Source organism: Dromiciops gliroides, chromosome 5 (assembly GCF_019393635.1).
Source record: "Dromiciops gliroides isolate mDroGli1 chromosome 5, mDroGli1.pri, whole genome shotgun sequence".
Taxonomy (NCBI): Eukaryota; Metazoa; Chordata; class Mammalia; order Microbiotheria; family Microbiotheriidae; genus Dromiciops; species Dromiciops gliroides.
The window spans coordinates 272,640,124-272,659,362 of NC_057865.1; the positions used below are offsets into that span (position 1 = coordinate 272,640,124).

The 19,239-nt window shown below is 39.4% G+C and overlaps 1 protein-coding gene across 1 annotated transcript in view; it reads right to left on the minus strand.

Moving 5' to 3' along the window:
* CCDC38 (coiled-coil domain containing 38) overlaps nucleotides 1–19,239 on the minus strand; it is a 53,309-nt gene that overhangs the window by 25,298 nt on the left and 8,772 nt on the right. Inside the window, exons 4-8 of the mRNA XM_043967705.1 lie at nucleotides 18,227–18,294; nucleotides 14,875–15,038; nucleotides 14,676–14,756; nucleotides 8,870–9,027; nucleotides 2,408–2,632 (exon numbers count right to left, since the gene is read on the minus strand). Of these exons, the coding sequence (XP_043823640.1) occupies nucleotides 2,408–2,632; nucleotides 8,870–9,027; nucleotides 14,676–14,756; nucleotides 14,875–15,038; nucleotides 18,227–18,294 (696 nt within the window). The remainder of the gene's footprint in view (nucleotides 1–2,407; nucleotides 2,633–8,869; nucleotides 9,028–14,675; nucleotides 14,757–14,874; nucleotides 15,039–18,226; nucleotides 18,295–19,239) is intronic.

Here is a 19,239-nt window from a genome sequence, read left to right on the forward strand (position 1 = left end):
TCTCCCTGTTGTCATCCCCCAAGACCCTATCCCCTAGTTCAGACTTTGATTATCGCTCACATGGACTACTGCAAGAGTTCCTGACTAATCTCCCTGCTTCTACATTCTCTTTTCTTAATATATAGGTCTGATCATGTCACCCTTCCCCTCTGCTACCCTTATCCAACTGAAAAACCTTCTGTGGCTCCCTATTAACTATCAAATAAATTCCAAACTCCTGGCATTCAAGGTCCTCCCAACTTATCTCATGCTGTTACCCTCCATTTGTACTTTTCGTGAGGTACAAATGTGGAAAGGACCTTAGAGGTCAGAGAATCACAGACCTAGAGCTGGGACAGTCCAACCCTTTCATTTTTACAAATGGGGAAACTGAGGCCCAGAGGGAAAAAAGACTTGTCCAAAGTCATACGGGTACTAAATGGCAAAGCCAAGACTAGAATTCCAAATCCAGCATTCCTTCCATTATGCCACAGTTTTCCTATGAGCTTATAGTTTAAGTGAATTATAGTTTTGTATAACTATTTTACTACCTCCATCCGAACTGTAAGCTCCTCAATTAGGGGCAGAAACTGTTATTTTATTCATTTTTGTGTTTGTCCTAGTGCCAGCACACACATATTCATAACAGTTTAATCAACAAGTAGTTGTTAAATGCCTACTGTGTGCTAGCTGCTACGGGTACAAGTACAGAAGTGAGACACTTCCTGCCCTCAAAAGAACTTGTATTCTTAATATAAGATTGCTGAATAAGACCAAGGGGCAGCTAGATGGCACAGTGGTCTGAAGTCAGGAAGATTTGAATTTAAATCCGGCCTCAGACACTTGCTAGATGTATGACCCTGGGCAAATCACTTTACCCTGTTTGCCTGTTTCCTTATCTGGAAATGGTAAACCACTGGCCCTGGATTCAGGAGGACCTGAGTTCAAATCTGGCATCAGACACTTGACACTTACTAGCTGTGTGACCCTGGGCAAGTCACTTAACCCCCACTGTCCCCCCAACATATATATATATATAAATTCTCTCCATTAAACCATGATGCGTGACACAGAGGACACAGCAGAAGCATGCTATTGTCATAAAATTAGATGCTAATTATCTATCTTTGTGTGTGTGTGTGTGTGTGTGTGTGTGTGTGTGGCAATTGGGGTTAAGTGACTTGCCCAGGGTCACACAGCTAGTAAGTGTTTAGTGTCTGAGGTCGGATTTGAACTCAGGTCCTCCTGACTCCAGGGCCCGTGCTCAATCCACTGCGCCATCTAGCTGCCCCTCTGTCTTTTTTTTTTTTAAATACTGACTCCTGAGTATGATTTATCAACAACACAGAGAAAATATGTAGTTTCTATAGTGGGCTCACCTTATCAATGAGCTAGCTATGTGCTTGCAATTGATCTCCTAAATGAGAGTCAGACTTTTTGAGCCAAGATTAGAGCTATCATGCTTTATGGACCTAGACGGCTTCCTTCCTGCCTCCTCCCCAGTAATTATTACAGGTGAAATCAGGTTGAAAAGGAAAGGAATTATATAAGGAACATTTGGGAAGGGGGAGAAAGCAGAACAAGTGGCTGCCAGAATATATCTGAAATGTAGGCTTTTATTTTTTCTAGTCTCATGGATACTAAGCGCTTCATAAATGCTTGCTGAATTATAGTAGTAATACTAATAACTAACATTTACTAAACTCCTAATATATGTCAAGTACCGTGTTAAGTGCTTTACAAATATTGTCTCTCAATCCTCCCAACAACCCTGGGAAGTAGGTGCTATTGTTATTCCCATTTAACAGATGGGGAAACTGAGGCAGACAGAGATGAAGGGATTTGCCTGAGGTCACACCACCAGTAAGTATCTGAGGCTAGCTAGATTTGAACTGTTGGGTCTTCCCGTGTCACCTAGCTTCAGAATGAATACATGATAAGAGATGTAGAAGACATTTAAGTTCTCACCCACCAACTGCCTCACTGAATCAAGGCCAATAGGCCTTGATAAATATATATATATATATGTATAAAAGATATAAATATATCTTGATAAATATATCAAGATGCTCTCTCTCCCTTTTCTCCCCCCTCACTGAAAACGGTAACAAAAGATGAGTCCTGGGGACCTGACTTACCAAGGGACATCTTTACCTACAATTAAATTCAGGTCTGAAACTGGGGAGTAAGAAACTGTACATATCCTTGGTCTTAGAAGGCATGGCAGGGACCCAGGAGTCCACAGCTTTTTGCCCCCTTCTCTTCTTCCTGCACAGCCCTATGGTACTTCTGGAGACCTTTGGGCACAGAGTGGCCCCCATGATTCAAGATTCAAAAGCCTCCTTCCCCCCTCTTTACCCCCTCACCCCCTTTCACGTATAAGCAGAGCATTTCATCTGGCTAGAGTAGACATGATCCATATGCTGACAATCATTATTGATCTTGATCCTCTGGTGAAAGTACAGGTCCCTTTCCCAGGCTTTGTGATGGCCACCTTCTAAGTTTTTCTTTCTTCGGGAGGGAATCCCCGCTTCGATCCCTCCAGAATCCTGATGAAAACCTCTTAAACGGCTAGAGTCTTCCATATTCCCCGTCTTCTTGGTCATCTCAATGTTTTCCTTGGATGTTCGACCCTTTGGAGGAAGTGGTGCCCCTAAGAGACAAGAGAGAGAAAGAAAGAGAGGGGAAAGGGAGAGGGAGAGGGGAGGAGGAAGGGAAGAGGGTAGGGGATAGAGGAAGGAGAGAGAGAAGGAAAGGAAGAGGGAGAGGGAAGGAGGGAGGGAGAAAGGGAGAGAAAGAGAAAGAGACAGAGAGACAGAGAAAGAGGCAGAGAGAGACAAAGACAGAGAGAGAGGAAGAGGGGAAGGGAAAGGGGGACAAAGGGGGAGAGAGACAGAGAGAGAGAATGAGAGACAGAGAGAGGTGTTATAACTTTTAGTTACTAGATATAAGATAATAGATACCAAGCCTTCTCTTATCTCTACTTGCTCCTTACTGGCCTTCCTTAATGGGGGTGTTCCATATGGGTGTTTCCTTAGTATTCTTCCCTTCTTTTTTAACTGCCTCTACTCTGTATGGCAAGCTCATACACTCCCATGCCTTCAACCAGTTCTATACTGATGACTCCAAAATCTAGACCTCCAAGACTGACCTCTCAGCTCTACACCTGCAATTCCAACTTGGATATCCCATTGGCAGCTCAGAACCCACCTGCTAAAAATAAAGTTCATGATCATTACAATGATCATGACTGTAACTCCTTAACAACCTTGTATTTAATCACCTTGTATTGATTGACTGATTAATATATTATCTGCCTGTCCATCAATTTATTCTCTTCATATTTGTTCTGTATAGAGGCAGCAGGGCAGCTAGGTGGCGCCATAGTGCACAGAGTGCAGGGCCTGGTGTCAGGAAGACCCAGCTTCCTGAGTTCAAATCCGACCTCAGACACTTACTAGCTGTGTGACCCTGGTCAAGTCACTTAACCCTGTTTGCCTCAGTTTCCTCATCTGCCAAATGAGCTGGACAAGGAAATGGCAAGCCAATCTAGTATCTTTGTCAAGAAAACTCCAAATGGGGTCATGAAGAGTAGGCCATGACTGAAATGATTCAACAACAACAACAACTTGCTAGTCAAGTCAAACTCCCTTTCCTGGCATTCAAAGGACTTTACATTCCGGAATAGAGACCTTTCCAAGTCTCATGTCATGGGACTAACCCACAAACAACAACAACAACAACAACAAAAACACCACAAACAAAACAAGAGCAAAACCCACCTTATCACTACTGCTATTGTCTCTCCTTCCACACTTCCTCCACGTTTCCCTTGCATGGCCACCCCTTCAACAAACGCTGCCTTCTTTATAAAGCCCTCCCTGGTCACTAAGGACCCTAATTCAAACGACACTTTGTTTTATGCCTTGTGAATATACTTACCCTAGAGGAGGCCTAGCCCAGTTTCTCCATGTGCTAGTGCCCTCCTCAATCAATCAACAAGCATTTATTGATATCTAATAAGTTCCTACTATGCGTTTTGTGAAAACCCAATAAATTAGACAAACAATTCAATTAAAAAGAAGAAGAAAATCAAATTACCAAAATTATCAAAAATGAAAGGGTGAGTGTACCTCCAATGAAGATGAAATTAAAGCAATTATCAGCAATTAAAGTAATTTTGCCCAATCACATGCCAGTAAAACTGACAAGGGAAATGGATGAAAATGTACAAAAATATGAATTTCCAAGATTAACAGGAGAGGAAATAGAATAATAAAATAATTCTATTTTAGGAAAGGAAGTTGAACAAACCATCAATGAGCTATCTGAAAAAAAAATCCTCAGGACTAGTTGGATTCACCAAACATTTAAGGAGCAATAAATCCCAACACTATATAAACTATTTTTGAAAATAGGTAAAGAAGGGGGCAGCTAGGTGGCACAGTGGATAGAGCACCGGCCTTGGAGTCAGGAGGACCTGGGTTCAAATCTGGCCTCAGACACTTAACATTTAACTAGCTGTGTGACCCTAGGCAAGTCACTTAACCCCAATTGCCTCACAAAAAAAAAAAAAAAAGAAAATAGGTTGAGAAGGAGTCTGACCAAATACCTTTTATTACACAAATATGGCCTTGATACCTAAAGAAGGGAGAGGAAAAACAGAGGAAGAAAACTATAGACCAATTTCCCTAGTGACTATCAATGCAAAAATTTTCAATAAAATACTAGCAAGGAGATTACAGCAATATATCACAAAGATCATATATTATGACTAGGGGGTATTTATACTAGGAATGCAGGGCTGGTTGAATTATTAGCAAGTTATCCGCATAATTGACCATTATCAATAACAAAAACAACAAAAATACAATAGCAATAGATACAGAAAAAGCTTTTGACAAAATACCTGTTCCTATTTGAAAAAACAACACACACACACACATTAGAATGCATAGGAATAAATCAAAGCTTTCTTAAAATGAAAAGTAGTATTTATCTTTTCTTTCTTTTTGGTGAGGCAATTGGGGTTAAGTGACTTGCTCAGGGGCACACAGCTAGTAAGTGTTAAGTGTCTCAGGCTGGATTTGAACTCAGGTCCTCTTGACTCCAGGGCCAGTGTTCTATCCACTGTGCCACCTAGCTGCCCCCAAAGTAGTATTTATCTAAAGTAACACTATCAAAACAGGAAATAAGGTTAACCTGGCATGACCTGTTCCTCCTGCTGATTCTCTGTGATGACTGTTTCCTTTCCTAGAGGTTCACTAACCAACCTTTTAAGAATACGTTCTAGGGGCAGCTAGGTGGCACAGTGGATAAAGCACTGGCCCTGGATTCGGGAGTACCTGAGTTCAAATCCATCCTCAGACACTTGACACTTACTAGCTGTGTGACCCTGGGCAAGTCACTTAACCCCCATTGCCCCGCCGAAGAAGAAGAAGATGTTTTAGAAATTTGCCAGAAATCGAAGTCAAGTTCATTGGCTTATAGTTGGAAGACTCCATTCTCTTTCAGTTTCTGAAAATCAGGAATTTGTCCTTTTCCAGTACTATAGTACATAATAATTGATAAATCTTAAATGGGAATAGCAGATTGAGAAAGATAAAGGGAGGGCACTTTAGGAGTTGGAGAAGGAAAGGAAAGGCTGCCCAAAGCAAATACACAAGCTTTCCTTTCTTCTTATCTCTGATTAGTCATGGCAAGACAAATTAATGTAGATGAGGAATTAAAGAACTCAGTCAGAAGTGCTTAAGCACTTATAGGTTACTATCTATTAACATGGCTGCCTTCAAGGTCATTTAGAGTTGAAGGGTTACCATCTTCCGCAGCTGTGGAAAATCCTGAAAGTCTCCTTGTACTGTCTTTATCTAATTTTGACTTCACAGATGACAGTTCTGGCATTGAAGACAAAAAACCCCAAACAAACCAACCTCAATTTATTCAGCTATAAACAATGGCAAAGCTACTGGTATGACATAATGAAGGCACTCAAATAATAGAAATAGGACACAATGGGGGCAGCTAGGTGGTGCAGGAGATAAAGCACCAGACTTGGATTCAGGAGGACCTGAGTTCAAATTTGATTTCAGACACTTGACATTTATTAGCTGTGTGACCCTGGGCAAGTCACTTAACAAAAAAGAAAAGAAAAAGAAATAGGACATTAAAAACACAGCAAAAGATTTAATAACATAGATGAGAAAAGTCTGATATAAGACAAATCATGGAGCCAATTTATCTAAATATTTCCAATGATTTCAAAGATTGCAAACAGCTAAGTAGTTCAGTGGGTAAAGTGCTAGTCTTGGAATTAGGAGAATCTGGGTTCAAATCCAGCTTTAGATATTTACTAGCTGTGTGACCCATGGAAAGTCACTTAACCTCACTCAGCCTCAGTTTCCTCATATGAAAATGAAGGGGATTGTACTTGATGGTCCCTAAGATTCCTTCCACCTCTAAATCTATGATCCTAAGCAAAACAAAACAAAACCAAAACCAAAAACCAATAACCATCATAACCAAAATTAAAATCTCAGGCAGGCAGCATATTACTATATTGCCTTTAGGTGGGTCTAACAACTCCAATCCCTTCTAGGCATTTAGAAGAGGCAATTGTTCTTACACACTAATTACCTGAGGGAGGAGTCTTTCCTGGGCTGATCTGAGAGAGGGGTGCAAGACCTTGTTTCATAGTTGTTGGAGAAAGACTAATGAGAGTTTCCCTTTCAGGTGAATTCTCAGGCTCTCTCTGATTACTGTGGGCCACCTGTGACCAAGTTGGGGTGGTGGTGAAGGAGCAGACAGACCTTAAGGGGAATAGTTCTCAATTTTTTAATGTGTCATGAATCCCATAGCTGTCTGATGAAGACTATGGACCCTTTCTTGGAATAATGTTCTTAAATGCAGAAAATAAAATACATAGGATTACCAAGGAAGCCAATTATACTGGAATGTAGTTATCGAAATATTTTAAAAACAAGTTCAGGGGGCAGCTAGGTGGTGTAGTAAATAAAGCACCGGCCCTGGATTCAGGAGTACCTGAGTTCAAATCCGGCCTCAGACACTTGACACTCACTAGCTGTGTGACCCTGGGCAAGTCACTTAACCCCCATAGCCCCGAAACCACCCCCCCAAAAACAAACAAAAAAAATCCCCAAGTTCAAAGAGCCTACATTAAACCCTGTAGGGGGATTGACCAGTTTTAGGAAGAGGAATCTAAGGATTGAAGAACTATTTTTTTGTTTGCTGAAGCAACATGTTCACTTTTATTTTACTCTGAGCTGTTTTATGTTTTATCATGTTGTGAAATTTCCTTGTTCAAGACTCCTATGTCTATAACTTTAAAAATGTCTTATGTGGGGGGCAGCTAGGTGGTACAGTGGATAGAGCACTGGCCCTGGATTCAGGAGGACCTGAGTTCAAATCCAGCCTCAGACACTTGAAACTTACTAGCTGTGTGACCCTGGGCAAGTCACTTAACCCCCATTGCCCCGCAAAAAAAAAAAAGTCTTATGTTAGATATTCAAGGAATGAGGGGACTCTACCATTTTTCTCTTAAGCAGAACATTGCTTGAATTTAGAATAATGATGAATTAACACAAGTAGTATCTGGAAAAAAAATTTAAAAAAATTTTAAACCTCAAAACCCCTCCATAGTATCTGGAAGATTTGTGCCTGCCATATAGTAGAGTATTAATATTTTTCTTCAACAATATGCATATGTACATTTACACACATACTCACACACATATTCATCAATTGATCAACAAGAATTTACTGACCACCATGTACCAGGTACTGCACTGGGCACTGGAGATAGAAAGATAGAAATGAAACTTTTCAAGCCCTCAAGGAGATTAATGGGGGAGACAATACAGAAGTATCTACAAAATAGACGCAATGTAATTTTGGGGGAGTAAAAAAGCCAACCTAGCTGGTAGAATATGTGAAGGGGAGTGTGGTAAAGCTGGAAAGATAGTCTAAAGCCAAATGGTTAAGGGTCTTGAATGCCAGAGAACTTTACGTTTTATTCCAGAGATAATAGGTATCCACTAGTGTTTACTGAGCAGGGCAATGACTTAGGAAAATTTCTTTGGCAGCTGCAGCAGTGTGGAGGATGGAATGGAGAGAAAAGAGATTTGAGGCAGGGAGACCAATTAAGAGTATATTGCAGGGGCAGCTAGGTGGCTCAGTGGGTAGAGCACTGGCCCTGGATTCAGGAGGACCTGAGTTCAAATCCGGCCTCAGACACCTAACACTTACTAGCTGTGTGACTCTGGGCAAGTCACTTAACCCCAATTGCCTCACCAAAAAAAAAAAAAAATAAGAGTATATTTCAGGGGGTAGCTATCCGGGCCTCAGACACTAAACACTTAACTAGCTGTGTGACCTGGGCAAGTCACTTAACCCCAATTGCCTCACACACACACACAAAAGAGTATATTGCAGGCAGCTAGGTGGTGCAGTGGATAGAGCACCGGCCCTGGATTCAGGAGGACACGAGTTCGAATTTGACCTCAGACACTTAACACTTACTAGCTGTGTGACCCTGGGCAAGTCACTTAACCCCAATTCACACACACACACACACAGAAAAGAAAAAGAAGAAAAGAGAATATATTGCAGGCAGCTAGTTGGTGCTGTGGATAGAGCACTGGCCCTGGATTCAGGAGGACCTGAGTTCAAATCTAACCTCAGACACTTGACACTTATTAGCTGTGTGATCCTGGGAAAGTCACTTAACCCTCGTTGCCCCACCAAAAAACAAAAAAAAGATAGTATATGTCACTTTAAAAATACTGAAACAGTTCTGATATTTATACTTTACTCAAATGAATATAACTCATATAATGAATATAATTTATACTTTACTCAAATGAATATAACTCACTTGACACCAGTTTTGGAAGACTAGGGACTGCAGAAGTATCTTTAGATTTCATTTTTTTTAATGCTTGCTGGACTTGCCAGGTCTTGGGAGATAATTTCAGTAAAAAACATCCATATTTCATGTACTCTTTAAGGAGGAATTCAGTTTTCATAATTTCACTACTCAAAAGAAACATAGTAAAGATAACATTAACCATGAGATAGTATATAAACACGATAAATTAAAGAGAAATCTACTTTGCAAAGTTACATTTTCTTAGCTATATGTTGGCATAGACGAGTTATGTGAGTCTGCTTACTTAACAAAAATTACTAATTCATTTAAATATAATCCAACAAGGAGTTACTACATGACTGCTATGTGTGGGGTGAGAGGCTATCAGCACAGAGGAGAAAGAGTTGACCTTCAAATGAGGAAGACCTGAATTCAAGTCCCAACTCTGAAGTACTCTATATAATCTTGGGCAAATGGCTTAATTTCTCACTGCTCCAGGCAACTCTGAGACTATAAGTTAAAGAGAAGGGGTCAACTTGTATTGGTAGAGGAAGTTCCTATAGAAGTGTCCCTATATTGATAAAAATACTTGTGTGAGGAGCCATGTTAGGAATTAGCTTTATATAGACAGAAACAAACAAAACCCATCACTACACCATGCAGTTTAGGGAAACTAGGTGGCTACAGTGAATAAAGTGCTAGTCCTGGAATAAAGAAGACCTAAAGTGAAATCTGGCCTCAGACTACTAGCTGTGTGACCTTGGTCAAATCACTTGCCTCATTTTCCTCATCTGTAATAATAGTACCTAACTCCCTTTATGAAAGTCTAAAGCTTTTTCCTCTGGGCGTGGTACAGGTGAGAGGAAAAAGTTTATCTCTCTTTGTTTTCAATATTTAATGTGTGTTTCTAAAGGATAGTAAACACCAGCCTTCACTTGTTCAGGTATACTTACTAGAAATACAGTTGGAGGAAGCAACCAAGAGGGAACATTCCCAGAGGTAAGAAAGAAATAGATCTAACACAGGTATTTTGCCAGAAGTGCTATACCTAGCTGGGAGCTCAGAGTTAACAAAAGTTAACAAAAACATAAGTAGAATTACAGATTCTTATATGCTACTTCCCAGAGTAAAGTAATGTTTATACCTGAAAAAACAACAACTGGGCAATGAGTTAGTTATTAGTAGGGTGAGGAGAAAAATTGATTGAACAATCCTGATCACCCCATGATCCCTTTAATATTGCTGTAAGAGGCACTACATCTGAGGATAGCTCTTTTTTTTTTTGCTTTTCTTATTTTTTAAAGTATATTTTACTTAATTAAAAAAACTTTTCCCAATTACATTTTAAAATGTTAAAATTCATTTTAATAATATTTTATTTCCCCCAATTACATGTAAAATATTTTAAACAATTGTTTTAAAATTTTTTGAGTTCCAAATTTTTTCCTTCCCTCCTTCCTCCCCTCTCAGAGACAGTAAGTAATCTTATATAGGTAATACATATGTAACCATAACATTCATTTAAAAAAAATTTTGAGTTTCAATTCTTTCTTTTCCTTCTGCCTCTTCCCCACCCCTTGAGGAGGCAGACTTCACATTATACATGTGAAGTCAGGAGCATAGCTTTTTTTTTTTTTTTTTTGCAGGACAATGAGGATTAAGTGACTTGCCCAGGGTCACAAAGCTAGCGTCTCAGGCCGAATTTGAATTCAGATCCTCCTGAATCCAGGGCCGGTGCTTTATCCACTGTGCCACCTAGCTGCCCCAGGGGCATAGCTTTTAAAGTTTTTTTTTAGAAGTTTGAATACCCTTATAAAATCTCTATATTCCTGTTTCTTTTAGGTCATGTCCAGTCTTAGATTCCTTTGATCCCTTAAAAGTAGAGTTAAGATGTCACCTCCTTCATTCATCCTTTCCTGATCCCCACCCCAACCTTCCCCAGTTATTAAGTATTCCCTCCCTCCCAAAATTACTTTGAGTAATTTGTGCGTACTTTGTATCTGTACATATGCCCAGGAGAATACAAGCTCTTTGAAGGCAAAGACTGTCTTGCTTTTATTTCTGTATTGTACAAATGGTAACTCACACTTAGAAATATTTTTGGCTTTAAACTAGGGAGCTCAGGAAATGCACCTTGTAAGAGGCAGAACCTGAGTTACTAAGAGTGTGGATTCCAGCAAGATGAGGAATGAGGAGTGAGGAACATTCTGGAGGTGAGACTTGAGATAAACACCCAGGGATGTTGGTTCTTAGAGCAACATAATAACAGCACTTCACTTATTCATATCTTCAACATCACATTCAGTTTAAAAAGCCAGAAAAAAACCCTCACTAAAGAATCAAGTCAGGGGTCTACACAAATCAACCAATCAATTGATAAACTTTTGTTAAGCACCTACTGTGTGGCAGGAACCGTGCTGAGTACTTTGGATGTAAAAAGAGGCAAAAGACACTTCTTGTGCTCAAGGGAGATCACAAACTAATAGGGGTAAGTGTTTCCAAATATATCCTGTGACTTGGCCCCAGACATTTATCCTGTTCCATATTCCTTTACTGGGGCAGCAATGGATAGAGTGCTGGGCGTAGAGGGAGGAAGACTTGAGTTCAAATCTGCCCTCGGACACTTCCTAGCTGGAGACCCTGGGGAATTCACTTAACCCCGTTTGCCTCAGTTTCCTCATCTTTAAAATAAGTCAGAGAAGGAAATGGCAAAGCACTCTGCCATGGAAACCCCAAATGGGGTCACAGAGAGTTGAACATGGTTAAAACAACTCATCATCATCAACAACAACATTTCTTTTCTACAAATATACAACAACACAGATTGAAAGAGTTTCCATAAATAGCAGAAACAACAGAAACCATCCAAGTGATTATGCCATTCTTTTTTTTGGGGGGGGGGGCAGGGCAATGAGGGTTAAGTGACTTGCCCAAGGTCACACAGTTAGTTAAGTGTCAAGTGAGGCCAAATTTGAACTCAGGTCCTCCTGAATCCAGGGCCAGTGCTTTATCCACTACGCCTCCTAGCTACCCCGATCATGCTATTCTTAAAATGTGGTCAACATCTGCAACTTTTATAGAGGCAGCCAGGTGATGCATGGATAGAGTGTTGGACCTAGAGTCAGGAAGACCTGAGGTTTTTTGTTTGTTTTGTGTAATTTAAGATTCTAAATGTGGATTCTAATCTGTTCCCCCAGTTTGGGGGAAACTGACTAAAAATCACTGATAAAACGAGTTTAGGTTTTTAAGGGTTTATTGGAAAATAGAAAGAAAAAGATTGAGAACAGAATTCTAACAGCCTGGCATTCCTATCTTTCCTCAAATTTCCTGTGAAGTCCTCTGCCGCCACCACCATCAAGTCAGGAAGCCCAAAAAGCCCCGCGCTCTCTGTGCAGGCTCCCTTTCCTCCTTCCTGTCTCCTCCCAGACCATAGGAGGCTTCTCAAGTTGATTGGCTGGTAGCCTTGATAGACAGCACCCATGAGCAAATGTCATTTCCTGCCACCAAGGAAAAGCCACAATGCCTCTGAGGCATTTTCCTCATGGTGGAGCTTTCCACAGCAAGTCTCCAGTAGGTGGCGTCATTCCAATCATTACAGTCCCCCCCTTTTGTTAAGGGCTAAAATTCTAGCTAAACTGTCTAAAATATCTAATGAGTGGTCGCCAATAAATTATAAGCTTTAGCAAGAGTTAGACTTTTAAGCATTTATTAAGGAGAATAAGAATTTGATAAAGAGAGAGAAAGGCCTAGATTCCTATCTATTAAAGGGAGAGCACATTTCTAGCTCCGCTCTCCACCAGAGTCCAAAGGAAAGAGCATGAGACTGAGCGCCAGTCTCTTCCTTCCTCCTCCCACTAGCCCGTGTCACTTCCTGACTCCTGGTCTTGCCCTCAAAGACCTTCGCTTCATGGGCAGAACTCTTCTACATAAGTCTCCAGCAGGTGGCGTCATTCCAATCGTTACAGTTTGTTTTTCATATTTAATTGATATTTACTTCAGGGCATGCCATGTCAAAAAAACCAGAACAAAACTTTAACAACAATATTGCGTCATTAAATCACTTTCCATCCTAAATTGCTTTTTAAACTTGTTATTGGTATGTAGACTAATGCTAGTGCCGAAACCCTGGTTGATGGACTCTTCCATTTAATTTCATAACCCAAGCACTTGGGGTGTAATTCCTGGTGACAAAGAGGGGCTGGGGACGAAAGGAAGAAAAGCCTCGCTCTGTTCCACCAAGTTTATTTGTTCTGATTTCTTTGCCATACATTCTTCAACATGGCAGACCCAGAAGATCTTGGGGATTGAGAGAAGTCTTGGTGCTTCCAGTTCACACAGTTCTTTGGAGTTTGTTTGGAATGTGGTGACGTAATATGGTTTGAAGGGGAAGGGATACAGGTTGTTGTGAGAAATGAACTGCAGTTAAAGGGGACTTTCTACTCTTAAATCATAAAGAGGCTTGGGACAAGCACTTGTTATTGCTAGCAAGAAGAAATGGAATTCAAACGACATTTAGATCTGCTAGTATTTTATAGAAAATTTTTGTATCAATATTCATAAGGGAAATTGGTCTATAATTTTCTTCCTCTGTTTTGACTCTTCCTGGTTTAGTCAGCACCGTATTTGTGTCATAGAAGGAATTTGGTAGGACACCTTCTTCACCTATTTTTCAAATAGTTTATATAGTATTGGGATTAATTGTTAAAAGATATTTATAGGGGGCAGCTAGATGGTGCAGTGGATAAAGCACTGGCCCTGGATTCAGGAGGACCTGAGTTCAAATCCGACCTCAGACACTTAACACTTACTAGCTGTGTGACCCTGGGCAAGTCACTTAACCCCAATTGCCTCACCAAAAAAAAAAAAAGATATTTATATCTGAAACATGCTACACTGAGTTTTGAGGATACAGAAAAATTCTGCCTCTGTAACAAGATAATGCCTCTTGCAAAAAAATAAATAAACTCAGTGAAATACTTCAGGGAGAAGCATCTCAATTGTGCTAGAGGTGGGAGTGGACTGTGACAATAATGGGTAAGCCCAACTGATCTTCCCACAATTTTGTCACTGTAAAGCCTAGTTGGATTTCCAGACATTCCCAAATATTAAATCACTTTTAGAAGCAACTAGGTGGTGCAGTGGATAAAACACCGGACCTGGATTCAGGAGGACCTGAGTTCAAATCCTGCCTCAGACACTTGACTTTTGCTAGCTGTGTGACCCTGGGCAAGTCACTTAACCCTCATTGCCCCATAGAAAAAAGTCACTTTTAGATGACATTAAAATCATAAGAAGCAGCCTAAGCTCATGACTATGTTTATTATCACCACAGCAATAACAAACATCTCATGGTGTGCAGATGCAAGACAATACTCTGCAGGTTAGGAGAGATGCAACATTTGGAGAAGACAAGGTCCCTCCCCTCAGAAAGCTTACAGTCTAGTGAGAGAACCATCTCAATCCAACAAGATTTTATTCAGATCCTCCTATGTGTAGGACAGTGGGCTAAGCATTGGAGATTTAAAGGCAAAGTGAAAAATCATTATCGCCCTCAAGGATGTTATATCTTGGGTTTTTAAAAATAATTAATTAATTAATTAATTAATTTTTTGCGGGACAATGAGGGTTAAGTGACTTGTCCAGGGTCACACAGCTAGCTAGTCAGTGTCGAATATCTGAGGCCAGTTTTGAACTCAGGTACTCCTGAATCCAGGGCCAGTGCTTTATCTACTACACCACCTAGCTACCCCAAGGATGTTGTATTTTACTGGAACTAGAAAACGATCAGACAGAGGCTACAGGACACTCTCACCTTTTCACAAACTGGATTTCCAAGTTGGCCTTCTTTAGCTCTGACGTCATTTGGAGTTTGCCAATGGTTTCTTGTGCTGCCCTAAAAGACAATTAAAAAAAATTGTTTCGCTTTGATATTTAAATAAATAAGATACCAAAACATGCTTTGCAATACAACTTTTTTAAAGAGGTAATTTAATGATAGAAAGGATGCTAACATTTTCACAGCATCTACTGATTTCTGGTCATTTTCTCGGAGAAATTCTTCAAAAGCAAAGGCATCTTCTTGAAGTCTTTTTTCTGCATTAAGGAATTGCTGCTCTTTCATCTCCATACATCTCTGAAGCTTCATCATTGTTTTCCTTTTGGTCGCTAATGTGTACTAAGAAGACAAAGATAGAAGAGATATTGATGACATTCCAGGTAAATGTTAAATATATTTATTTCATGAATATATTTCATCCTTCTACTGCCAGACACTAAAACAAACAAATAAACAAAAAAGAACTTCCAGAAGCTCAGAACATTGGGAAGTGTGATCTTTGGGCAAATCCTTTAATTTGAGTCTTGGTATCTTCATCTGTAAAGGGCAAGAAGAAGAACTGACAATCTCTTAGGTAGCATCTAATCCTAATCCTAATGATAATAATAATAATAATTATTATTATTAAACATATTTACATAGCACTTCAAGGTTTACTTTCTTCAAGACTACAATGTGATTTTAGGATTCTGTGAAATAAGTAAATTTCAACCCTTTCAATTTTGTTCTCTCATATTTGAATGTATAATCAGCTTTACAAATACACAGAAAAATAGGAAGTTTAAGTGAAGTATGTATGAATAGAAGTCAATTAGTCTTTTTTTTTAAAGCTCATTTACAGAGCAAAGGTCATCATGCCAGGCAGGGGAAGCAAGACAATATCCTTCTCTCCTACAGGGTTTGTTCCCAAACAATAAAGTGCCATATTGTTGTTGTTGTTGTTGTTTTTGGTGAGGCAATTGGGGTTAAGTGACTTGCCCAGGGTCACACAGCTAGTGAGTGTCAAGTGTCTAAGGCCAAATTTGAACTCAGGACCTCCTGAATCCAGGGTCAGTGCTCTATCTACTATGCCACCTAGCTGCCCCCTGCCATATTGTTTTTGTTGTTGTTGAATTGTTTCAGTCATGTCTGACCCCATTTGGGGTTTTCTTGGCAGAGATACCAGAATGTTTGCCATTTACTTCTCCAGCTCATTTTACACATGAGAAAACTGAGGCAAATAGAGTTAAGTGACTTGCCCAGGGTCACACAGCTAATAAGTGTATGAGGTTAGATTTGAATTCAGGAAGATTAGTCCACTCTATCCACTGTGCCACCTAGCTGCCCCATAATGCACCACAATATATGTTAATGTCAACTGTATCTGCTAAAGTTCATGTTCCTGTGTGTTTGATAGTCCAATTATTATCAGCATCTCTGACACCAACATTTTTTCTTTTCTTTTCATTTCTTTCTTTCCTTCCTTCCTTCCTTCCTTCCTTTCTCTCTCTTTCTCTCTTTCTCTTTCTTTCTTTCTTTTTTTCTTTCTTTCTTCCTTTCTTTCTCAAGTGCCTCAGGAATTCTCACTAAGAGATTTCACTCTACTTCAGCTTTAGAAGAGACATCTTCTAACACTTCAACATTTATAGAGCATCATCATCAAAGGTGAAGGATATTGATAATGGACGTGGGCAAACAGGTAGACAGAGAGACAGGTATGCAGGTTAAAGACCTTACAATATACAAGGAATAACAATTACCAAATTCGATGTCCCATTTATATTTCCATTGTGAAGGTTTATTTTATATAAAATCTTGTATATTGATTATAGCTGGCATGAAAAGTGTTGACTGAGACTAGTTCCCTGTTGTGAAATGTATGTTAAACGAAATTTGAACATATTTATGAAAATCAAGCATATTTTCATTTGCTTGTAGGCACTAATGGCTCTAATCAAGACAGAACATCTTACTTAAATCCAACAAATGATTATAAATAAGATCACAGAAATCTATACATGATATACTTGCTGAATTTACTAATTATTCCTCCCTGTTAACACATTAGCCACTATTTTTGGTCTTCAATTGTGTTATATCTATAATTATATAAATATATTCGCTATCTATTTACATACATGTAGACATACACAAAATACATATATACACATAGGTAGATATGAAACAATCATGCCTTTTCTTTGCATGGTCTTGCCACAAATGTAAGTTCTAGGTTCAGGACAAAAACCACGGCTATTACTATTAGTGATCTAAAATGTAATAATTGGAGGACCTACAATTATAGGGCATCTAGGTAGTGCAATGGATAGAATCCCAGACCTGGAGTGAGGAAGACTTGAGTTCAAAACCAGCCTCAGACACTTACTGTGAGACCCTGGGCAAATCACTTATCTTTGTTTGCCTCAGTTTCTTCATCTATAAAATAAGCCCGAGAAGGAAATGGTAAACCACTCCAGGATCTTTGCCAAGAAAACCCCAAATGGGGTCAGGAAGAGTCAGACATGACAGAAACAACTGAACAACAATAAAAATGCAATTATGGTGCATGCAGTGGTTCCTCTGATTCATATCTGGAGGAATGAGGATGCAGAAACGAATTCTAGTCTGGAGGCTTTCCATATTAGGGGCAATTTAGTATTGTATACCTATACAGTATGGTTCCTTTCTGGCCTGCTGGGTCCCGCAAATAGTTCTCAATATTTTCCAGTATCTTTTAATTTCAAAAAATTCTTCATGATTCTTCATGCTACACAATAGTAGCTGTATTGCTAGCATACACTGATTGAAAAAATAAACTATGATAAAAAGCTATAAATCCAGTGACCTTTTAAATGATTTTGTATTTATAACAATAGTATTGATACACATTCAAGTCAATATAAGTTATATTTGCTACATAAATTCTATTTGAGTCATTTGAAAAATGGCTGGTGCTTTTTCGCAGCTAAGCTTCCTCAGACTCCTTGTAATAACTCTATGGGTCAGGGGGCAGCTAGGTGGCACAGTGGCTAAAGCATTGGCCCTGGATTCAGGAGGACCTGAGTTCAAATCTGGCCTCACTTGACACTTACTAGCTGTGTGACCCTGGGCAAGTCACTTAATCCCCATTGCCCCACCAAAAAAAAAAAAAAGCGTGTTATACATAACTCTATGGATCAATAGCCCATAAATTGGGAACTGTTACACTACAATATGGAAGAACTAATATAAGTCAATTACAGAGAACAGTACCTGGTACATAGTAAAAACTATATAAAGTTGTTATTATTATTATTATTATTACTATTATTAAATTATTTTGAGCAAAATGGCAAACTACTCCTGTATCTTTACTAGGAAAACCTCATGGTCAGTATGGTGCAGGGAATCACAAAGTGTCAGACATGACTGAACGACTGAACAATAATTTTGAGTAAAGTAACTAAAAATTCATTAGATGAAATTAAAATGCTTTGAAAACATCCATTAGCAATGCTATTAAATAGATTGACTCTAAGCTTATAGGAAAAATGCATTTCATTTATTACCTCCAGCAAAAACCGTTCTCTTTGATCACGAATAAAATCTTGTATGGATTTTTTTCCATCAGCAGTTCCTTTTAAGAGAATAGAAATATATTTAGCTTGAGGTCAGCATCAGTCCAAGTTAATCAGCACTAATTTTTTTTTTCTTTCTTTTTTTCTTTCTTTCTTTTTTTTTTTTGGTAAGGCAATTGGGGTTAAGTGACTTGCCCAGGGTCACACAGCTAGTTAGTGTTAAGTGTCTGAGGCCGGATTTGAACTCAGGTACTCCTGACCCCAGGGCTGGTGCTCTATCCACTGTGCCACCTAGTTGCCCCAATCAGCACTAATTTTATATTAAATAGTAACATGACTGTAATTAATATACATTCAGTACACCTAGTGTGCCATACCTTCCTGCATCCAAGTGTTTACTAAATTTATTACCGTCTTTAAATGAACTTGCACGGCTTTCCCCCCCTCTTAGACTCTCAAAAACTTGATAATGATGAGGAGGAAGCTAACGAAGTTACAAGCCAATGAGACTGACTTTAATGTTGGAATGTTTTTTTGTTTTTGTTTTTGTTTTTTGACAAGGCAATGAGGGTTAAGTAACTTGCCCAGCGTCACACATCTAGTAAGTGTCAAGTGTCTGAGGCCAGATTTGAACTCAGGTCCTCAATGAATCCAAGGCCAGTGCTTTATCCACTGCACCACCTAGCTACCCCCTGGACTGTTTTTTGTTTTGTTTTGTTTTTGCAGGATAATGAGGGTTAAGTGACTTGCCCAGGGTCACACAGCTAGTATCAAGTGTCTGAGGCTGGATTTGAATGCAGTTCCTCCTGAATTCAAGGCCAGTGCTTTATCCACTGTGCCACCTAGCTGCCCCTGGACTGTTTTTTTAAAGACATATTTATCACAGATTTAGAGCTGGAACTTCAAAAACTATCTAGTTCCACCCCTTCACTTTTCAAATGACCCAAGTATCAGTAAGTATCTGGAATTAAAACCTGCCTCTAACTATGAGCTAAGACTCTCTC